Source organism: Typopeltis vanoorti, chromosome 7 (genome assembly GCF_054136105.1).
Source record: "Typopeltis vanoorti isolate ZY-2024b chromosome 7, IOZ_Tvanoo_1.0, whole genome shotgun sequence".
Classification (NCBI taxonomy): domain Eukaryota; kingdom Metazoa; phylum Arthropoda; class Arachnida; order Uropygi; family Thelyphonidae; genus Typopeltis; species Typopeltis vanoorti.
In genome coordinates, this window is record NC_143555.1 from 77,662,183 (window position 1) to 77,683,046 (window position 20,864).

General features: G+C 34.2%; 1 protein-coding gene across 2 annotated transcripts in view; it reads left to right on the plus strand.

Annotated features, from left to right (window-relative positions):
* The first annotated feature begins 3,016 nt into the window (after positions 1 to 3,016).
* Positions 3,017 to 20,864, plus strand: part of LOC150104799 (RING finger protein 150-like) — a 135,962-nt gene continuing 118,114 nt past the window's right edge. The window contains exons 1-2 of one of the 2 annotated variants that reach the window (XM_090395973.1): positions 3,017 to 3,680; positions 14,861 to 14,944. In XM_090395973.1, coding sequence (XP_090252099.1) covers positions 3,164 to 3,680; positions 14,861 to 14,944 — 601 coding nt within the window. In that variant the 5' untranslated portion in view covers positions 3,017 to 3,163. The remainder of the gene's footprint in view (positions 3,681 to 14,860; positions 14,945 to 20,864) is intronic. The other variant, XM_090395974.1, reaches the window with a different exon arrangement.

Below are 20,864 nucleotides of genomic sequence, written 5' to 3' on the forward strand. Positions count from 1 at the left end.
TATCTACCAAAATCCCCAAATTCACCAGTTTCCTGGGATACAATTCCATCAATATACAGCTGGCTACCTTTTCATCGCTAAAAGCATAATTTTACACTTATCTATTATCTGGTATCTATTATCTTTTGCTCATACCGTCAGTCTATAAATCATCCTTCAAGCTCTGTAAATCGCTTTGATTAATTATTAATCTTGGTAACGTAGTTATCCAGTTTTGCATCATCAGGAAAGAAACAACTGAATATTTCCCTTCAAATAATTTCTTATATCATGTATGTACAAATTAAACAATGGTGGTTCAAGCACAGACAGAGCCTTGCAGCATATCGCTAGCTACCAGCTTTCTCTCAGGACAACACAGGTAATTAGCAGGGTGCCGCAAGGCTCCTCCATATACTGTTATACTACTCTTTGGTATCTGTCCATCAGCCATCCTCTTATACATATCACCAGCTTCATATCAATCCCTATTTGTACTAATTTGCATAACATTCAAAGCACATGTTCTCATTTTACTACCTTTCTGAATTTAACATTCTTTATGTAATACAAATGATTTTTATGTTATCCTCTGAAAATTTTAGATGTTTTTATTTTAAATGAATTTTTTTTCCTACTGTTTATAGTAACTTTCTTTAGATTATCAAAAAACTTTATATGAAAAGAAAGTAAAGTGTTCACAATGAATTATATAAATATACTGTAGTAGTCACAATCTAATTGCATGTCATTAACCCACTTCTCGAATGTAAATAACAATTACACTAAATATTTTGTGCTATTTTTCCTCATTGCCTTAATTGCTATCGCCAAATAAATTTCAAATGAACAGTCGTGCATAGTTGGCACTTTTTCAATTAAACGCCAAGGTCGCAGAAATAACTAATAATTACATTTCCTATAATACATTTGGTTTAGTAGTATTTGATTAATTTGGAAGAAAATTACGAACAAGTTTCCTGTTCACCGCTTGAGGGTACACATCAGGAGTTTGATAATGATGAACATTTGATTTGATTCATAGTTTGTAATTTGTGGAAACCGTTTTCCTCTGTTAGAAATGCACTATTGGATACTTCATGGGTTATTATTGCTTGCTATCTCTGTGGGGTTTCAGATCAACAAGGGAGGTCATTTCACTTATTCCGATCCGTTCATTAACTTTATCCTTTTTTTTTTTGTTTGTTTGTTAACTGGGCGTATTGTTAACACTATTTTTCTGTTTTGCATGGGGGGGGGGGGAAGGACCTCGAGTTTCTCGGGAAAAAATCTACATTCGTATAAAGCTAGTTATCTCCAGTAAGCTTCGATTGAAAAACCTGTAATAATCCAAATACGGGTCTGGCCAAGCAATACAGAAAATTTTCATGCAACGTTTTGGAAGGCAAACCTAATATTACTAAGTTTAATATATTAATTAAATTACTACAATGCTGGTAATAAATGTTATTTATGAGTTATCATTACTATTTATTTACAAAAATAACATAAAATAAAATAATAAAAATATAATTCTTTGAATAGACAAAAAAAATGTTAATATTACAATATATACGTTGGGCAACTAATTCCATTTTTTAAAATTTATTTATTATTTTTTTTAAGAAACATGAAATTATTTTAATTTAAGTTTCAATGACAGACAAAGTTTGATTTACGAACCTCCAGTTAAGAAATATATGGGTACCTAAATGCTATTGTTTATTTGCCTATATGGTTAGCCGAGTGAATAGCACTTTCATTATCCATTCAATAGACTGTGGATTATAATCCCAGACATGAATGCTTGGTAGATGAATTTTATCGTCAAATTCTAAGCCACCACCCTGCTTGTGAGGCATGAAGTGGCTTGAAAAAAGGTCCATGCCTGATCTCCAGACGCATGTTTCCGGATTATCTAATCCTTACATTGCATACGGTATTTATGTACGCAGGTTCACAAATCTTTTATTAGTGCAGTTCACATTATGAGACCACATCCTGCTAACAGTGGAAACCTGAAGTAGCTTACAGAAGTACCACGCTTGGTTCTTTGAATAAAATTCTTGTAATGATATCAGCTTTAGCCTAAGCACGGTGAAGTGCTATAGGTTTCCAACTTCTTATGGATGGGAAACCTATAGTACTACAACTTCTGAAGCATATATATACTTCAGTAACTTCTCAATTTTTTACCTGGCAAATGCTAATAAACCAGCCACATTTCGGAGTTTTATAACCCCTAAAATTCCGGAGCCCGGATGACTTGAATTCTTTACCCCACACCCTTTCTACGGACCTTACCTCATATCATAGTCCTTTCTGTCTGGTAATTGCTCGTATTCTCTGACTGATATTCTTGTTTTCAGAAATGAAAAAAATCCTAATTTCCATGAAGAAAACCACACCTTCTTATCAGATTTGCTAACTCACTTTCAGCTGAAAAGCCTATATAACGGTTGCTAGTGAGACAAGGTCTTTCCAATCAAAGGCGCAAATGAGCGACGTCCTTGATGCTGCTGTACTACGGTCCTATCGATCCTAGTCCTGTCGATCCTAGCACAAATATTTGAATTCAGTCATCAGCTACGTTACCACACACGATTATTTCAAATCATTGTAATGATGATATATGATATTTTTGTAATTTATTGCTGTTGTATTTTTTGCGTTATAATATGTGGTCAGTATTATTTAATAGTTTTATATACATTTCATGTTTCAGTAAAAATTCTATGCTTGTTTCTGTTATTTTTATTATTTTTAATTTTAAAGTATATTAGAGTATTTTTCACATAATTTTTTTCTGGAGGTAAAGCTAATCCATGTGCTGGTTTAAGACACACGTGATTTAATATTCAGCTGCTGTAGCTTATGTATTTTCCGGTCTTTTATTTTAAAGACTATACCAAACAAATGTAAAGAAAAGATCCACTAATATTACAGATGGTGGCGCTGCGGTCGCCCCACACACACACAGTTCAGATGCTCGCCTTCTGTCAGATCGATGATTTTTATAAGACTGTGTTGTCAAAGGTCGTGTTCATGTAGCGAGTTTGCGGTGCTAATCCTAAGTGTAAAGCTTAGGAATTTTTACGAGTATATTTTAGATTGTGCGATATTAACGAAAAGAAAACCAAGAAGAAGGTACCTCGAGATCTTAAAAAGGAAAACAGTTACTGTGATGGTGACTGGTAACTGTGTTATAGTTTGCTCCACTGGTCTCGTATCTTGCTTCTCGATGTTAACTATGGGAGCAGATAAAATATATAAATGTTGGTTCCTTTACCTTCTACTTTTATCAGTACTCGTGGAACAGTTCGAAGCGTTTGTTGCATGTGAGTTTACTTATGGTTATGAGACAGAAGACTATACCATGGCGTTTATTAATTTAACGTACGTTGATCCTGTTACAGGAAAACTTCGTTCAGAAAACGAAGAGGTGGGGAAATTTAGCGTGGGTAAAGTGGAATCTGTAAACGGTGTTGTTATTCATGTTACTAGTAACAATCATTCCTCGCATGATGCTTGTGAACGATTGGATAATGATAACGTCCCTCATGAACCGTGGATTGCTTTAATACAGTATGGTAACTGTCGAGACAGCACTAAGCTCCGTCATGCTGCTAACAGTAATGCTTCAGCTGCTGTGGTATACAGTAATCATCCCGGATCAAGACTTATAAAAATGCACCACAGAGGTAAACTTGTATATTTTTTAAAAATATTCTAATATTCATTTGTAAGTTAGGCACTTTTTATTATATAAGCATTATGCATACTGTTTCTACTGCATGTATTATGCCACAGGTAAGCCCATCAGGAAATATATTTCTAACCATTTAAGTTTAGAGTTTTGATGTTCAGAAAACATTGCGAAAAGTACTAGGTCAAAGGCAGATTCAAACATTAGCTAATTGGTTTGACCTCCCTACCTACAAGAATATAAAATTTTTCAAAAAGCCGTACAATTTAAAGAATTGTGCTATCCGTTTTGTTAACATACCTCCGACTCTCAAGAAATATTTCCAGATTCGCAAGTACTTAAAGTGAATAAATTAGTACATAAACTAAAAACCAGGTTTGCACATAAGAAAATATTTCTTAGGATTTGTGAAATCTCTTCAATATCGCTGTCACGTTATTTGGGAGTGTTTAGTGAACCAAAATGTTAACTAGAATTTTTTCATTGAGGCTCAGTGTTTGACATTGTATTATAGACTGGATTTTTTGGGCTGTGAATTTCCGTCAAAATATCCAAAATCTTTTATTTATTACTATTTTTTTTTTTAATTAGAAAACGACACTTTTCAAGTATAAAAATTAGTATAGATAAGAAATCTAGATAATTCAGGCTATAACTTACAGTGCCGCCGTATAATAGCGGTTTATGTGTGTGTGTGTATATGTATATATATCCAATATATATATATAAAGATAAGCCGAAATTTGAAACGTTTTTTGTCTCTTCATTGTTTTGAGCCGGGTTAAGCCGTTAAGCTGATAAGCCGAAATTTGAAACTTTTCACGTCCAACAATGTGTTTGCCATCATGAGACAACTATTGGTTGGAAGTCTATTGAAGCACTATAAGCACACTCTTGAATATTCAACAAAGCTTGGACCTATTGAAAATACATAAGAAAATATACTAATGTAATTCTTTGTCCATTTTTGAATAACTAAATTAAATAGAAGTTTTCAGTAGTTTTTTTTTTCCTCATACAAAACATGTGAAAATTAGCAGTTAAACTATGAAAATAAACGAAAAAACATGGGGAAAAAAACTATTGCATTGTCAGAGAACTTATAGAAACATGTAAAATATTTTGGCTCTTTTGGCAAATTTTGTTTTGGGAAAATAGCCAATTAAATTTGAAAATTGATAATAGATAAGTAAACTTGATATTGTTGAGAGCTAGTTTAAGAAATTTATATGGGATAAGAGAGAAATCAGCCAGAATTCTAAACTAGCAATATAGAAGACAGATTGGTGAATAATGCTCAGCTTATAAAAGCTTGATTGAAAGATTGAAATTGAGTTCCTCTCAGTTTGCAACAATTAATGCTCTAGTCATTAATTAATCAATTAATGATGAGATGAAAAATTAAGGGAACAGATGGCATTAATGGTAGGATCATCTTTAAAATGAAGATATTAAAAAGAAAGTTGACTATTGTTATCTTTCAAGAATGTGTGAGCATAGATCTAAGGTGTTATGTAGTTATAAACAGAATGCAAGAGAGGAGTTTAACAAAATCACCACCTTTAGATTAGCTCTCCTCACAGAAAGAATGGAAGGAAAAAGGTCTGAAGGAAGAAGTCTAAGTGGATTGATGTTGTTAGAAGTTCTCTAAAAGACTGAAATGTAAGACATGACAGTATTAGAATCCTAACAAACAACACATTAATTTGTTGATAAGAAGTCAGTAATAATATACTATCATGGTATCTTGTACACGATTTGAGGGTTTCTTTATCTTATAACTAGGTGAATCAGCCAGAAGAAGAAGACATTAAATTTATGCACAAAAATATATATTTAGGCATAAGAATAACCATCTTATCCTAAAACTATGGTCACAGAAGTCAATCTGTGCAGTTTGTTGGCTTTAAATGTCTGCAAATACTTGATTATTAAGTATTTAATTGGTTCTCATTAGTAATATCTCTGATTCTAGGAAATCAGTTGTCAAAAAGGTAATCTGAAATTTGGTGTGTATATTCTGAAATTGGGAAAAAAGTCAAAAAGCTCTAAATCACCTCATTTCAAATTTAGTTTTTTTAATATTTTGGCTTATAACTTTAGTGATAATTGGTATGATATTCAGTTTTTCTAAAACTTAATTTCAGCACATTCCAAAACTACTTGGGTTTTATTATTAAAAATAAAAATATATATACAGAAGTTATGCAGAAAGTTATTTTTATGAATGTTTATGTAAATCCCACTCATGAAAGACTTCAAAATAACTATTGGGGGTAGCCAAGGAGTAGATAATCCAAGAACCTTGCTCTAGAGTCCAAACATGATTTTTTTTTTTCATATCACTTAAGGTGTTTACTAGCATGCAAGGTAGTTTCACATCTACAGTGGTGCACTCAGAATTTAATCTTGGAGGGGGCGAGTTGAGTAGTTCGTATGACTGAGCATCACTGCAGATGCTCAGTCATACGAACTATGACTGAGCATCTGCAGTGATCGCCAATACATGATACCCGTGATCTCCTCTGGCCCGGCTTGGGCAAACGAAGTAGCGCCCGAGCACTACTTCATTCACTTTGCTTTCACAGCGGCCAGGATTCCCGAGTGCTGTAGGGTATTCCCACCTTATGTGATCACTAATTCATAAGTAGCATAGAAATAGAAGACACAACATAAATTAAAAAAAATAATAATAATTTTAATTAGGAAAATATTTTTGGAAATTTTTCTAGTGTTTTTTCTTTTTTTTGGGGGGGGGACAGGGCCCCTTGGCCCCCCTCCTTGGGTGCGCCAATGCACATCTAGTGATAAACTGTTACCTGATGGCCTGCATGAATAGTGTCATCTGCTCTCCAACTGTTGGTTGGAGAGCAGATGACAGATAACACTATTCACTCATGCAGTCAGATTAGTGAATAATGCTCAATTTATAAAAGCTTTCTCTTTCAGTAAAAAGCACTTAAACCTGAGCTGCAATAAAAGCAGCTCAGGTTTAAGTGCTTTTCTAGTTGAAAAATTATTTTTTATATTATTATATTTATATATCCTCATTCAAAGTCTTATACTGTCATCTTCATGGAGTCTAAAGATTCATTGCAGAAGACCCCCCCACCAATCATTATTAACACATGCATATGGTTCCCCTTTAACTCATTCATTGACAAAGCACTTTTGCTTGGAGAGTATTGAATCGGAGGAATAAGTTGTTGGAAATAGTTGCAAGTGCTTTAGAAGTGCCTACTCCTTGTACTTGTTAACCATACTCTTACATAATTTCTAGGGTTTGATTCCATGTTTTCTCTCATCTCAGCATGCATCTCTTTAATAACCTATAGTTCTACCATATTCCCTCTTTTCTTCCTTTAGAAACCCTTTGTAATCTACGTGTGTAGAGGCTTAAGTGCTGTGAGGACATCATGTTGCAGGCTTAATGGATTTTTTTACAACACTCAAAAAGAATTAAAATAGAATTTAATACTTCCTATATTTCGTCCTAGTCACTAGGACATCTACGGGGATTACAAAAACAATTAATGTAACATATGCACAAATAACAAACAATACTAAGCCCAACCACGTGGGCGACACTAAAAAGTGTCGCCCACGTGGTTGGGCTTAGTATTGTTTGTTATTTGTGCATATGTTACATTAATTGTTTTTGTAATCCCCGTAGATGTCCTAGTGACTAGGACGAAATATAGGAAGTATTAAATTCTATTTTAATTCTTTTTGAGTGTTGTAAAAAAATCCATTAAGCCTCCAACATGACTTTGTAATCTACATTTTTTAATCTATTCTCACAATGATCAGTCCACTGAGTAAGATAGTGAGAGGCCTGTTAGTTCTGGATCCACATGCCTCTCACCATCTTAGTGAATTCTCTGGATCCTCTCCATAACTTGTTATCCCCAAGAAATCTAAGTAGCCAGATCTCTGTATAGTAGTCCCTAGTGCCACATAACAAAACTTGGTTTATTTTATTATTATTATTATTATGTAATGCCTCCAGGGAGTCCAATAACTCATTGAGGAGAGCACTCTACAACTATCTCTGCTGCTCAATCCACCAACTACCATCATCTACACCAGCGCCATCTACCACACATCATCATCATTACCACTAGTATTTTCACAGATAATCACAAACATCCGTGCCTACGGCGGGATTCGAACCTGCAGCCTTTTGGTTGGAGAGTGGATATGCTTACCACTTGGCCAACCAGGCCGGCAAGTTTTGGTTAGCAATTTTTGTTTATTTGCAGGATGATTTTACTGACAAGCATGTTTCTTTCTTTTCTTTCAGGTTTTTGGGCTGGAAATATGAAGCAACAACTGTATAATACAGTTTTCTTATCTCTTTTTTGTAAGGACAGGATGAGTCTTTCATAAATAGGGATACTTCATCTTCTCTTGTCTCATGCATGATATCTCATAGTATGGTTTAACAAGTTTGTGTTGTTTTTAATAATATAACCCATATCTTTTTTGTATTGTCTGTTCCTTTGGGGTAGTAATACTTTAATGACACACCTCTCTCTCCTGTTATCATCTAATTGTTCTGACTTCTGTCCAGTATATTTTTATTTTCCATGAACATTTCATTTCAAATGCTATCAATTTTCCTTTAGCATATTTTCTACTTGTCAGTGTCTCAACTTCATGAACAGTGGTTCATGCAGTTGGAAGGATGATTCATCATTCCAACTACTGTTCATGTTTTAGATGGATTTAATAAGTCATTTAAATTTTTTTTTTTTTATAACTTAGTCATTATTGTCCTTAGGGATCTTTGTTACCTTCTGTCATTCTTCTTATTTTCATTATATTTGTTTTATTGATATTAATGTTTTTTTATTTTATTTTTTTACAAGTTTCATGTAATTGAACTGTAATTAGGTATTGTATTTGCAATTATAACAATATTATCTCATATTTTATGAGAGATGTGTGCTATTTATAACAAAATTATCATAAAATAATTCTCTAGTATAGATGATTATTATTATTAGACCTCAATAGAGTTAGGGACTCATTATGGGAAGTCTTCCATCTCATCACAACTTATTATTCATTTTGAATTCATTCACTGTCTCTACTCTCACTACACTTCTGGCAATGCATTCCAACCACCCACACTCTTCATGCAAAAAACCAACTCCTCATTTCCTTCCTTCACACCCTTTATCATTCTATGAAAAATCTGATCCGTATTAATCTGGTAACCCTTTACCAACTTATGTGTTAGTTATGTCCCCTCCCCACCCGATTCTTCTATCCACTAGACTCTGCGATTTGCATTCCCTCAATCTGCCTTCATCCTCTACAATCCAGAGACCAGAAACCACCATAGTCAATTGTCTCTGAACCTGTTCCAACATCTTTCATCCTTTTGAAAACCTGGTGACCAAATCTGTACACAGTATCCATATGCACTCTGATGAAGCCTTATACAACAGAATCATAACATTCCTATTCCTACATGTCTGCATCTCTGCATCATTTCCATAATGCACTGTGCTAACATTTAACAAAATGTCTCCAAAATTTCAAGTCCTTGTCCACCAACACCCCAGATCCCTTCCTCTAAGATATCAATCTTATACTCTGCATCCCGTCCGTGCCTCCTAAACTTTAAAACCTTACACTTTGCTATATTGAACTGGTAGCCCTATTCATTTACTCATTCAGAAAGTCTTTTGAATTACTCATGCAAGGCTACATCCATAGTACTACCCAACTTTGCATCATTTGCAAACAACTGTATATAGCCATTTAAGCCCTTCCCAATATCACTGCATACAAATTAAACAGCAGTGGATCCAAAATAGACCCTTGGCACACAACTGATGACCTTCCTCTTCCGAGATATCACCTCCCCATACACAATTGCTAATACCTATCAGACAGCCAATCTCCAATCTAATTAATTAATCTACTATCCAGTGCCATCTGTTTCAGTTTAATTATCTGCTTGTCATGTGGCAGTCTATCAAAGGCTTTAGCAAAATCTAAATATACCATCTTGTATGCTTCCCCTTTATCCACTGCACCTGTTACGTTGTTATAGTCAGTAGATTGCTAAAACACAACCTTCCTTTAGCAAACTCATGCTGTTCATCAAAGTGAATGTTTGATGGATAACATGGGTTGTGTCATCAACCCAATTCTGAATCTTAGTTCTCACTAGCCTGTCTAACAACTCCAGACAAACAGATTGGTCTGTAATTAAACCTTTTATCACCCTCTTTATGAAGGGAAAACAATTTTATCCTCTTTCTACCCCTTTGGAACTTGGGTAAATCTAAGACACAAGTTAAAGAGATAAACTAAAGCTGTTGTTAGCTCCCTGGAACATTCCCTCAAGAAATGTGTTAATATACCATCAAATTTACTCAATTATTCATATCTCCTACTCACTCACTCACCATCAGTAACTTTTCTTCCTCCTTTCCCACTGCTTTCAAGTTCTGTATAATGTTACTTCATGAGGATGAAATACCTTTTATGAACTGCTCATTTAACATCCTTATCATTCTCCCATTACCTCCAACCAGTATCATCCTTCTATAATCATTCTTTTGTCTATTGGCCACATAAAAAAACTCCATAGGATTCCTTTTGGCTTCATTAACTAAATGTTGCTCATACTGCATTTTTGCTACACTTACCAAGTGAGTTACTTTCTTGCTTGCTCTTTGTATTCCTTGTGCAACTGGCTATTATCACCACTCATCTTATGCTGCCTTCATAATGCCTTCTTCCGAACTGCATGCTTCACCACTTCATTCATCCTTTTCATACTCACCTTATTCAATCTCTTGACCTTTGGAATGCATTTTAACATTGCCAGACTGTTTCTGAGCAGGTCCCAAGCAGCATTTATCTCATTTCCATCCAATTCTTCATTCCATGATACAGTTACAAGCTGTCACCTGAGCATGTCATAATCACCAGCTTTATAGTCCTACATATATCCCTTTCTCAAAGAAGTCCTCATATGACTGCCCACCACCTAATTAATCACCTCATGATCAATCTCATCAACTGGAGAGAGATTCAATAACTCATTTATAATAACTTCCTCTGATGAGATAATCAAATCCAAGACCCTTGATATGAGTGTACTCTCTCTGTTATATACTGTGGTAGTTGCCCCTAAAAAAACTCAAGGAATTCACTCATATCCAGTGAATTCCTTGTGCCTTGCATTATGGTATACTGAGGCAATTGATGTGAAGTCATTAGCCTCTGTATACAAGTAACCCAGCCATGAAGTTACTTTACATGCAAACTTTGTTTGTTTACACTTGGATAAAGGATGAAACCAAGAATATAATTTCTTGGCATCTTTAACTTTTTGACTTACATTATGATTGGAATGGAATCTCACTTATTGTAATATATATATATATATATAATCACCTTACTAGTGAAAATAAACATGACTACTTTTCCCTTAAAGTAGTCATGTTTATTTTCAACATTTGATGGAAGAATTTGTATGTTAGTAATTTAAATAATTTCAGGGTTATTCTAATACTGTCTTTAAAAACACATGGTAATATCATGCTCAGTTAAATATCATCTTGACCATTACGATACTTTGGAGTGTACAGAGTCTTTTGCAGCTGTGATGTTACGTGTTTTGGACAAAGTGGCAGAACAGATTTTTATTATGTGACTTCCACCCATGAAAGATAAACCTATGGTACATTAGTACCATGTTTGAGCCAAGGATCTTTCTATCTTTATTATTATTATTTTTTTTTTTAAATACATTTTATGTATTTTTATTTTATAGTCCAAAACCCTTCTCTAGAGATCAACGATGAAATTTTTTCAAGCCACTTCAGGCTTGGAATAAGTGGGATAGTGATCTCACACTGGGCGATTAAATTTATTTTCCATATAAGGACAATTACAAACTTCCACACCTTCAGCAGGACTTGAATCCACAGCCTTTTGGTTGGAGAGTGGATATGCTAACCACTCAGCCAACCAAGTTGACTACTTTAAATTAAAGAACATAAATATTACTTTAAAGTTTTGAACACTTGAAAAGTTCAGAGTTGCTTTTTTTATGACCATAAGATATCAGGAATTTTTTTATATATAAATTCCTCACATGAGATGTTGCAGAACTTATAGCACATCGATGCTGTGTCAAGAAGAAAAAAATGGATCTTTTTTTGTACAACTGAAGGTTGTAGTTCTTAAGGAAAACTATGTATTTAAAGTGCAGAAGGAATGAAAGATTGGGAATGAGAAGTTGGTTTGATATGATTGGAACTGGAAAGTGAATGGATGCTGGCCAGAGTTGTTCATGTTTATGGACTCAAGGGACTGTCTTTCCCTTGAGAACAGTGTCAATGAAAATATTTGTAGAAAAGGCATCATAAGGTAAAGATATTATGCATATGAAATTGCGACTGGAATAAATATGTGAGAGAAATATCATTTAACCAGATCACTCTCTTCTGGACAGCATTGAGCATATTTTTTACACTATCTCATATGTAAGAACAGCATTCTAAAGTAAGGCAGATATGAAATTTAGACACTGTTAGGAATGTATAAATAAGAAATGTCCGTGAGTGGAAAAGGACACCTAGTTTTTTGGATGATGAGGAAGCCATAGATGTGATGTGATGTTCTTACGTCTGGAGAGAAAAGAGATGGAAATCATTCCATCAAATCATTTAATAAGGTATGGTGGTGTTTTGGTAGCAGTGGAAAAGTTTTTGCTCATCGTATTGAAATATTGCACCGTAATAAGATTTTAAGGCATTGATTATGGAAGATCTTGTGGCTTCGGATATATGAGTACTGCAAGGTTTGTATTTGGATCCAGGTGCTGGGTCTGAAAAGTGAAAAGATTAAAAGATTAGTAGAAATCATACAGGCCATATGCCAAAGGACATGATACCAAGTATCTGGGAGAAGAGTGTTCTGCAAGAAAGGAGACTTGGAAAATGTTATGGTCTGAATTACCATCTACAGTATATTATTCATTTATATATATAATAAACCTCCTAATACTTTTTATGTCCTAAAGGGCAAGGCATCTGACACTTACAACATATTTAATAGGAGAACTGATAAAGAAGATCGAGTGTGTTGGAAGATTGGAGAGGGTTGACATACAGATATTTTGTTAAAACTTACAGCAAGTATCTCTGTTTGATCAGATCATTGGAATTGGAATTGGAGAAGGAAAACCATTCTGAGTCGTTAACATTGAAGTTTCCCAAATGAAGAGACATCATTGATTGGGTATTTGGACAGCCAGTCATAGCGTTTCACCAACAAATAATGGAGAAGGTCAGAGTAGTTATCAGAATTTGGAGAGCAACAGACAGAAAATGAATGTAACTGACTAGAACAAAAATTTTGACCCGCAGGATATTATTAAGAGGGGGATTCAAGATTTGTCATTTTCCAGCACACAAATGAAAATTGGACTTTGTTTTTACCAGGACTGAATTTCAAATACAGTAGCTATTTAACTCTAGTGTTTTTAATTTTTGATGTGCAGTTCAGATACTGATAGAAAAACTAATGGCTGGTAAGACCACTCCTTAATATGTGTGTGCGTTTTAGATGGGGGGGGGGGCAGTGAGAGAGGGAGAAGCAGGTGCTGCATTTTGTTATTCATGATAATCTGTCCACCCTCCATTGCTCAGTTGGTATAGACAAAGCCCTTTGGTCAGAAAGACCTGGGTTCGATTCTTGTCAGTGATGTGAGGAACCTTTATCTGGTCTCTTTAGATGAAAGGTAAGTTAGCCATTCTCATATGGAGGTGTGGGAGGATTTCATCCAGGAACTCGGATTTTTTGTTCCCCAGAATAGGCAAACTAGCCTGTGAACGTACACATCTGCGGACATAGCACACACCGGAGGCATAGGGCTGACTACTTTATCCTCGGGTTGAGGTTGCAAGAATACGTACCTCGACACCATAAAGGGGATTAAGTAAAGTAAAAGATAATCTATCCAAGTTTTTCTGCTAATTGCGCAGTGTTGCCTTTCTTGAACAAAGGCATATTGTTTGATCATTCTGTGATCCTGTGTTTTCCACTGCACTCTAAGGATTGTTATGTTTTTGTACATCCAGATATATAAAATATTTGTTACATCTCACTGTAATAAATATAAGGAATTATTTATGATATAATAAATTTACTTTATTATATCATAAATTTCCTTGGCCACGTGGAAGGCCAAGGACTCGCTGGATAGATTATATCCAAAACCTTAGGTGGACACATTTGGGAGTCCCACCAGAACACCTGAGCTTGGTGGCAGAGGATCTGACCATTGGAAATTCCTCTTGCAGCTGCTGCCCCCACAACCCAATTAGGAAAGGTGGGCCTTGAAGATTTATGTATATCATAAATGAAATATTTTCTTGCAGAATATCTATATTGGCAGTTGTGTTTTTTAACTACCTACCAGGCTATGATGTGTACACATCAAGGATACCATGGATGTAAAGTGCCCATTAAACATTGCAATACCATTAATATCTGTTTCAAATAACATGGATATGAAATTGAAGATGATGTATATTTCATCCATGTGGGCATTTCAATAATTGAAGTACTTCTCTTAAGTGTACAAATGAATGTCAGACAGTGATGGAATCAATTTAGGGAGAGGCAGTCTGTATGAGAAGGAAGAAAATTAAGTTTTTAAACTTCATAATTGTTTTTTCACTTTTTCATTGATTGTATTTATTGTAATTGAAAATAGAATATAGGTAGGTTTATTTAACAAATATAGTTAAATAACAATCTCTGGATCCTTGCAGTCATGTAGAAAAGTTTCTCTTTATCTGATCCCCTGCCCCACACACATTAAAAAAAAAAAAAAAAAAAAATTAGCATTCCAAAATGCTAATATGAACTATTTTCTAATTTCTTCATTTTTGCCTCAGCTCGGACTAAATCCAGTTTCTATAGTTTATTTAAAAATGGTTCTATTGAGAAAAATGAAGAAAACATTATCCTAAGAACCATGTCTTCATTTTTTATTTAAATTTAAGCACCAAGGAGCTGATTAAATTCTGTATACTTAGAATGAAAAGCTTAGCAAGATGTGTTGTTTGCATTTTCACTAACTGCTAATATCATGTGATTTATTCTTTTCTATTTTTTTTCCCCTTACATATATAGTAAATAACATAGCATCAAACCCCCTTGGGACGGAAGTAGGCTGGTTGGTCGGAGGAATCAGAAGTTGGGAAGGCAAAAAAAATGGTAGCGTGCACTTTTCCCCTACTTAACTAGAGGTAGCAATTTAATGTAATTCACAAATGTTATGGATCCATTAATCTCACGTTATTGTTAATGAAATTTACATTAACATTTGGTTATATCTATATCATATGATTAGTTTTATTTGTGTTAAAATGGATGTGATATAAATCTACCATGGCAACAACATAGCTTGATTGGGACATAGAGCAGAAACAGACGTATAGCTGAATGTTACAATGCTTGCCATAGCTTATGAATAATCCATTAAAATTCATATATTATTTTGAACTGGGGGAGGAGAGGGGAGTGAGAAAGAGAGTATAAAATATTTTAATGACATCACATATTCCAGGGCTAGTAGTTATATTAAAAAATGAGAATGTGTTTAAGTGGTTACTGTACAGTGAACATTTGAGCAATCATACCTAATATTATTTGTTTGTTACTTTGAATTCAGTTATTTAAAACATTTTTCATATTTCACTCTAAAATGCTAATAAATTATTTGATTAACTGAGTTTATAATGAATATCTACATATATATATAAAGGAACTACATTTGATCTGCTAAGGTCATTTGAAATAATACTAGGAAAATTAAAGAAACAATAGTAATATGAAGGTCCTAAGATGAACATTATCAGTTGGAACAAAGGAAATAGCTGCTGTAAGAGGTTAAAATGGTGAACTTATAAAAATGGAGATGCAATAATCAAAAGAATTCAGGAATTTTATACTGAACTCTATGAAGACAAAGACCGAAACATCCAAGAATCATCTCTGAATAACTCGAGTGAGGAAGAACACAATGCCCTTGAGATCTTACAAGGTGAAGTGGAAATGGCACTGTGGGAGATGAAGAATGGAAAGGTCTCAGGAGAAGATGGAATTATGGTAGACTTCTTAAAACTGGGAGGAAGCCCTGTCATCAAACAGCTGACTAAACTCTTTAATAAATGCCTAAAACAGAGAAAAATTCCAAAAATTTGGAACAATTCACTTCTAATATTAATTTTTTTAAAAAGGGCAATAAGGAAGAAATTAAACTACAGGCCTGTAAGCCTATTCCCCACCATATATAAAGTCTTCACAAAAATTATAAATAATAGAATAAAATCTAAACTAGAGGGAATGCAATCCTGTGAACAAGCTGGATTTAAATTGGACCATATTCACACATTAAGACAGCTCATTAAAAAATCATTTGAATACATTAAACCCATGTCTGGCCTAGATAGACTATGAAAAAGCATTTGATTCAGTTAAAACATCTGCAACACTAAAAGCACTTGAAACCCAGGGAACTGAGAAACCATATATTGAAACACTAAAACATATTTGCAATAATGCAACTTCTGTAATTAAATTATATAAAAACAGTGAAAAGTTCCCAATACAAAAAGGCATCTGGGAAGGCGACACCATATCTCCCAAATCATTTATAGGTGCACTAGAGGAAGTCTTTAGAAGCCTTGATTGGGGAACAAAAGGAATAAACATAAATAGAGAAAGGCTGCATCATTCATCTGAAATTTGCAGATGATATTGTCCTAATAGCAGATATCTTGAAGATCTGGAAGAAAGGCTAAATGAAGCCTCCAAAGTAATTGGATTAAAAATAAATAGAGAAAAAACAAAAATAATGATGAATAAATACATAAACCGTAGAACTGTCAAAGTTGAAAACCATGAAATAAAACAAGTTACTTCATATATATTCACCTTGGATGGATAGCTTATGGGAAAATGAGTAAGGAAAGCTTTCGACCAGTGTATACTTGTCCTAACATACGGAGGAGAAACATGGACTTTAACAGAAGCCCTAAACAAAAAGCTGAGAACAACACAACATCGTATGGAGAGAAGTATGCTAAAAATAACATTAAGAGATAGGAAGACAAATATCTGGATAAGATCTCAAACAGGTGGCGTGGATATTGTAAAATACATTAAACAGGCTAAGTGGAGATGGGCTGGCCATATTGTCAGATGTAGTGATGTGAGATGGACTAGAAAAACAACAGAGTGGAGACCAGTGGATGGAGCAAGACAAAGAGGAAGACCGAGAAGAAGGTGTAGGGATGAACTGGAATAAACTGCAGGAGTGAGATGGATGGGAGAGGCAGAAAACCAAGTGGTCTGGAAAATCATGGGGGAGACCTTCGTCCAGCAGTGGACAGAACCAAAAGGTTGAAGAAGGAGGTCATTTGACATATCTCTAAATGCCATTTGAATTTTTAATTAATAGAATTAGTCAATAAAAAACAAATTACTGTGCAGTGATTATTACCAGAATGTTGCAATGAGTTGCACATACAATCAGATATGTTCATAAAGATTGCAGAAGTTACTTAATCAAGATTTCTAAAAATATATTTAATTTAAACAGGATAGTTTTTAATATAACATCAATAGCTCCTTTGGTTGGAAAGACCTGGGTTGGAATCCCATCTGTGATATGAAGAACCTTTATCAAGGCTTTTAAATCGAAAAGGTGATTTAGCAACTCATATGGAGGTGAAAGTTTTTTCTCCAGGAAACTTTGGTTTTTTTCATCCCTTAAAAAAAAATAAATAAACCAGCCCTGTGAACATGCATATTTATAAAGAAAAACTTTCTGTATTTCCCTCTGATTTTTGGGAGGAGAGAAGTCTGTATTTTTCATCTGAAACCCAGGTAGGCTTCTGGATTCTATTGTTATCGCTTGTTTTGGAAAATCTACATTATAAGTACATTGTTTTTATTCTCTCTATTCCCCCCTTCTCCACTTTTATTAGTTACAAAGGAACTGTCAATGTTATGTTGAAACTCACTACAGATGTTGCTCATTTTCTAGAGTATCAAGTAATAATTCCACACAAATTTTTAGCTACCTGTGCAACTTAGGTATAAGGAGGAGAGAATTGCCAAACTGGAATTTCATTAGTGGCACAATTTAGACTTAGTCACATGACCAAGTCGATCTCATTTGCGAACTGACAGTGAAGAGGAGGTGGGATGGAAGCCTGAATATGCATCTTTGGTCAAGTATATAAATATTAGAATTAAATTTTTTTAATAAGTAGAAACGTAAAACAAAAAAATCAGACCATGATATAAATCAAGTACAAAGCTCCTCGTACTTTGTTTTATTCATTTCTCGTTGTTATGGGTAATTTGAGCTGATTCAGTTCTATCGCTTTCTTTGGTTTCGAGAGCGTGGATATTTCCTTTTTTACAACGATTATAAAACTCATATCTCAAGATAGCAGCTTTCTTATATTCTGAATGATTCTCATCTTCATATTCGAAATTAATATACAGTATTTATTAGCCTATAACTTAATGGATTATTTAAATCCCTTTTCAATACTTCAAAAACTAACTTTAAATTATAACAGTAGTACACTAGACTGCAGTGGTCGGCAACCTTTTTAATATGAAGGGCGCAATATTGCGGGCGCCGCGTTGCTGACTCCTCCTGATTTAAATAATTAAACTTAAGATTACAATTGGCATGAATGGTTTTGAAATGTCTTTCTATATTACTTTTTTTTTTTTTTTTTAGAAATAGCCACACTATTATTGCATAATAAACAAATATACAGTATTTGCCATTATGATTGATAAAGCAAGGCGCTCGCATCTGATCTGACAGATACATTCTAATTGTTAACATGAATATTTATTCTTTTTGTATTCATTTTTTATTTTTATTTTTTATGTATTTTATATTCATATGATACATATGAATGTAACAAAAATATGTTGTAAAAGCGAGGTAAATAACATAATGTTAAAATTTGAAATCTCATTTTTCTTAAAAACAACTAACCATAGAATTTCTAAGCCTGAAATGTGAGAAAAAAATGCCTGTGTCACGAGCCCTCCGTAATTTTCAAATTTTATATTGCGCTCTTCATATTAAAAAGGTTGCTGACCTCTGCAAGCTGTGCTTTACATTTATGGAAAATACTGAGGAAAGAGGTCTGGAGCTTGCACCACCTTTACTACGAATTGTCCATAAGGCACTACTTATAGTTGCATCCGCCGAAATTTTTAGTTTCTATATATTCGGCACGAAACTCTTATAGTTTTTATATTCGGCTATGAAATAATGTTGGATTAAATATTCACTTAATTTGTACCATCATGTATTATATTTGCAGCGCTTTTTCTTTATGTTTTCTTGCATTTTAGCACATAGTAGTAATGAATGTATCTCTCAGATATACTGCGATCTACGCTGCGAGCTCCAAAGCAATTTACAATAATTTCTCTGAGGGCGCACTAATAATTCACTGCGTTGTCGACCTCTGCACTACAACATCCCTAAATAACATAATGTTTATTACTTATTAAGTGGTATATTTTCTTGTTAGTTGCATATATCTTAAAGGACATACGCAACATTTATTTTCATGTAGTTTATACCGCAAAAGTAGCATTTCTGAATATGGTGTTTATTTTCTGTTTCTTGACGTACTTACATTTCGTCATTTCCTGTGTTATTTCAGTTTAAATTAAATGACTGTATATTTAATGAATTCATTAGTAGCAAGAAAATACCTTCCTAATAAATTTAACCAGAATGTACCACTTCAGTTGTTTCACTAGTCTGCTGTTTCCTGAACTTCTTATTTTGCAGTAATTTAACTTCACAGAAGCAGCATCATTTCAGAAGGCAATGTTTTATTTTCTGTTTTCTGACTAACTTATATTTCGTCATTTCCTGTGCTATTTCAGTTTAAATTGAATGACTGTGTATTTAATGAACTCGTTAATAGCAAGAAAATACCTTACTAATAAATTTAACCAGAATGCACCGTTTGAGTGGTCACTAGTCAGCCGTTTCTTGAAATACCATTAAACAAAATTAAGCGATGTAGTTTTTACAGCGTACGGCAAATCGCTTCAATGCATCCGCAGTTTAGAAAATTGAATGACTGTGCATTTTGGTGAATTGCTTTTCTCGAAATATATACTCTTCGAAATGATTAGTGTTCAAAATGGAATTCCTGATTCATCGTTACATGTGACACTCGTCTGAAATTTATGCAGTTTCTTGTCGAAAATTTTGTATTTCTAGAAAACGAGAAAAACAAGAATAATGAAGTTATTCCTTCACGCTATCTTAATGTTCCCTATTTCTCTTGTGTGTGTGTGTGTGTGTGTGTGTGTGTGTGTGTGTGTGTGTGTGTGTGTGTGTGTGTGTGTGTGTGTGTGTGTGTGTGTGTGTGAAAGAGAGAGAGGGGGAGAGTTTCCTCTGTTTACTTGCTTCAGTTTTAACTTTAAAAATATTTTTGCACATAATAAAGAGTAATTTGGTTTACATTTAGCCTGCAGCCGTAACGTCTGTGTTCTATTACGACTAATAGTCGCTTCTTTCTTTTATCAACCCCCAGCAGGAATCCCATACTAAACTGCACCATATTTCTGTGTGTGGGGGATGATGAAATGCCTCCTGTACATTGTACACCTGAGAGCAAAGGACCAAAATATAACTCTTCTTTTTTTTGCACGTATTCTCTTAACATTTGTAGTACTGGGTCAGGTGAAGCATCTTTTTTTTTTTTTGTTACATTTATAAAGAGAAGATATTACAGAGATGGGAAGAATATGTAAGTAAACTTTACGAAGACAGGGAACGAGGAGAAAATCAAAGGAAAGAACATAGTGGGCAGAGACTGTGCATCATGAGGGAGGAATTGAATCTAGCAATTCAAAAGATGAAAGAAGGAAAATCCCCCGGAATAGATGGTATACAGATAGAACTTATAAGGAATATAGGTGAAAAAGGTATGGAAGTGTTATGGCAAATTATTAACGGAATTCATGAAGGACAAGAATTACCAGAGGAGTTTAGAAGATCAATTTTTATCCCCATTCCAAAAAAGACGGGAGTTTTAGACTGTAACAATTTTAGAACGATAAGTCTTAT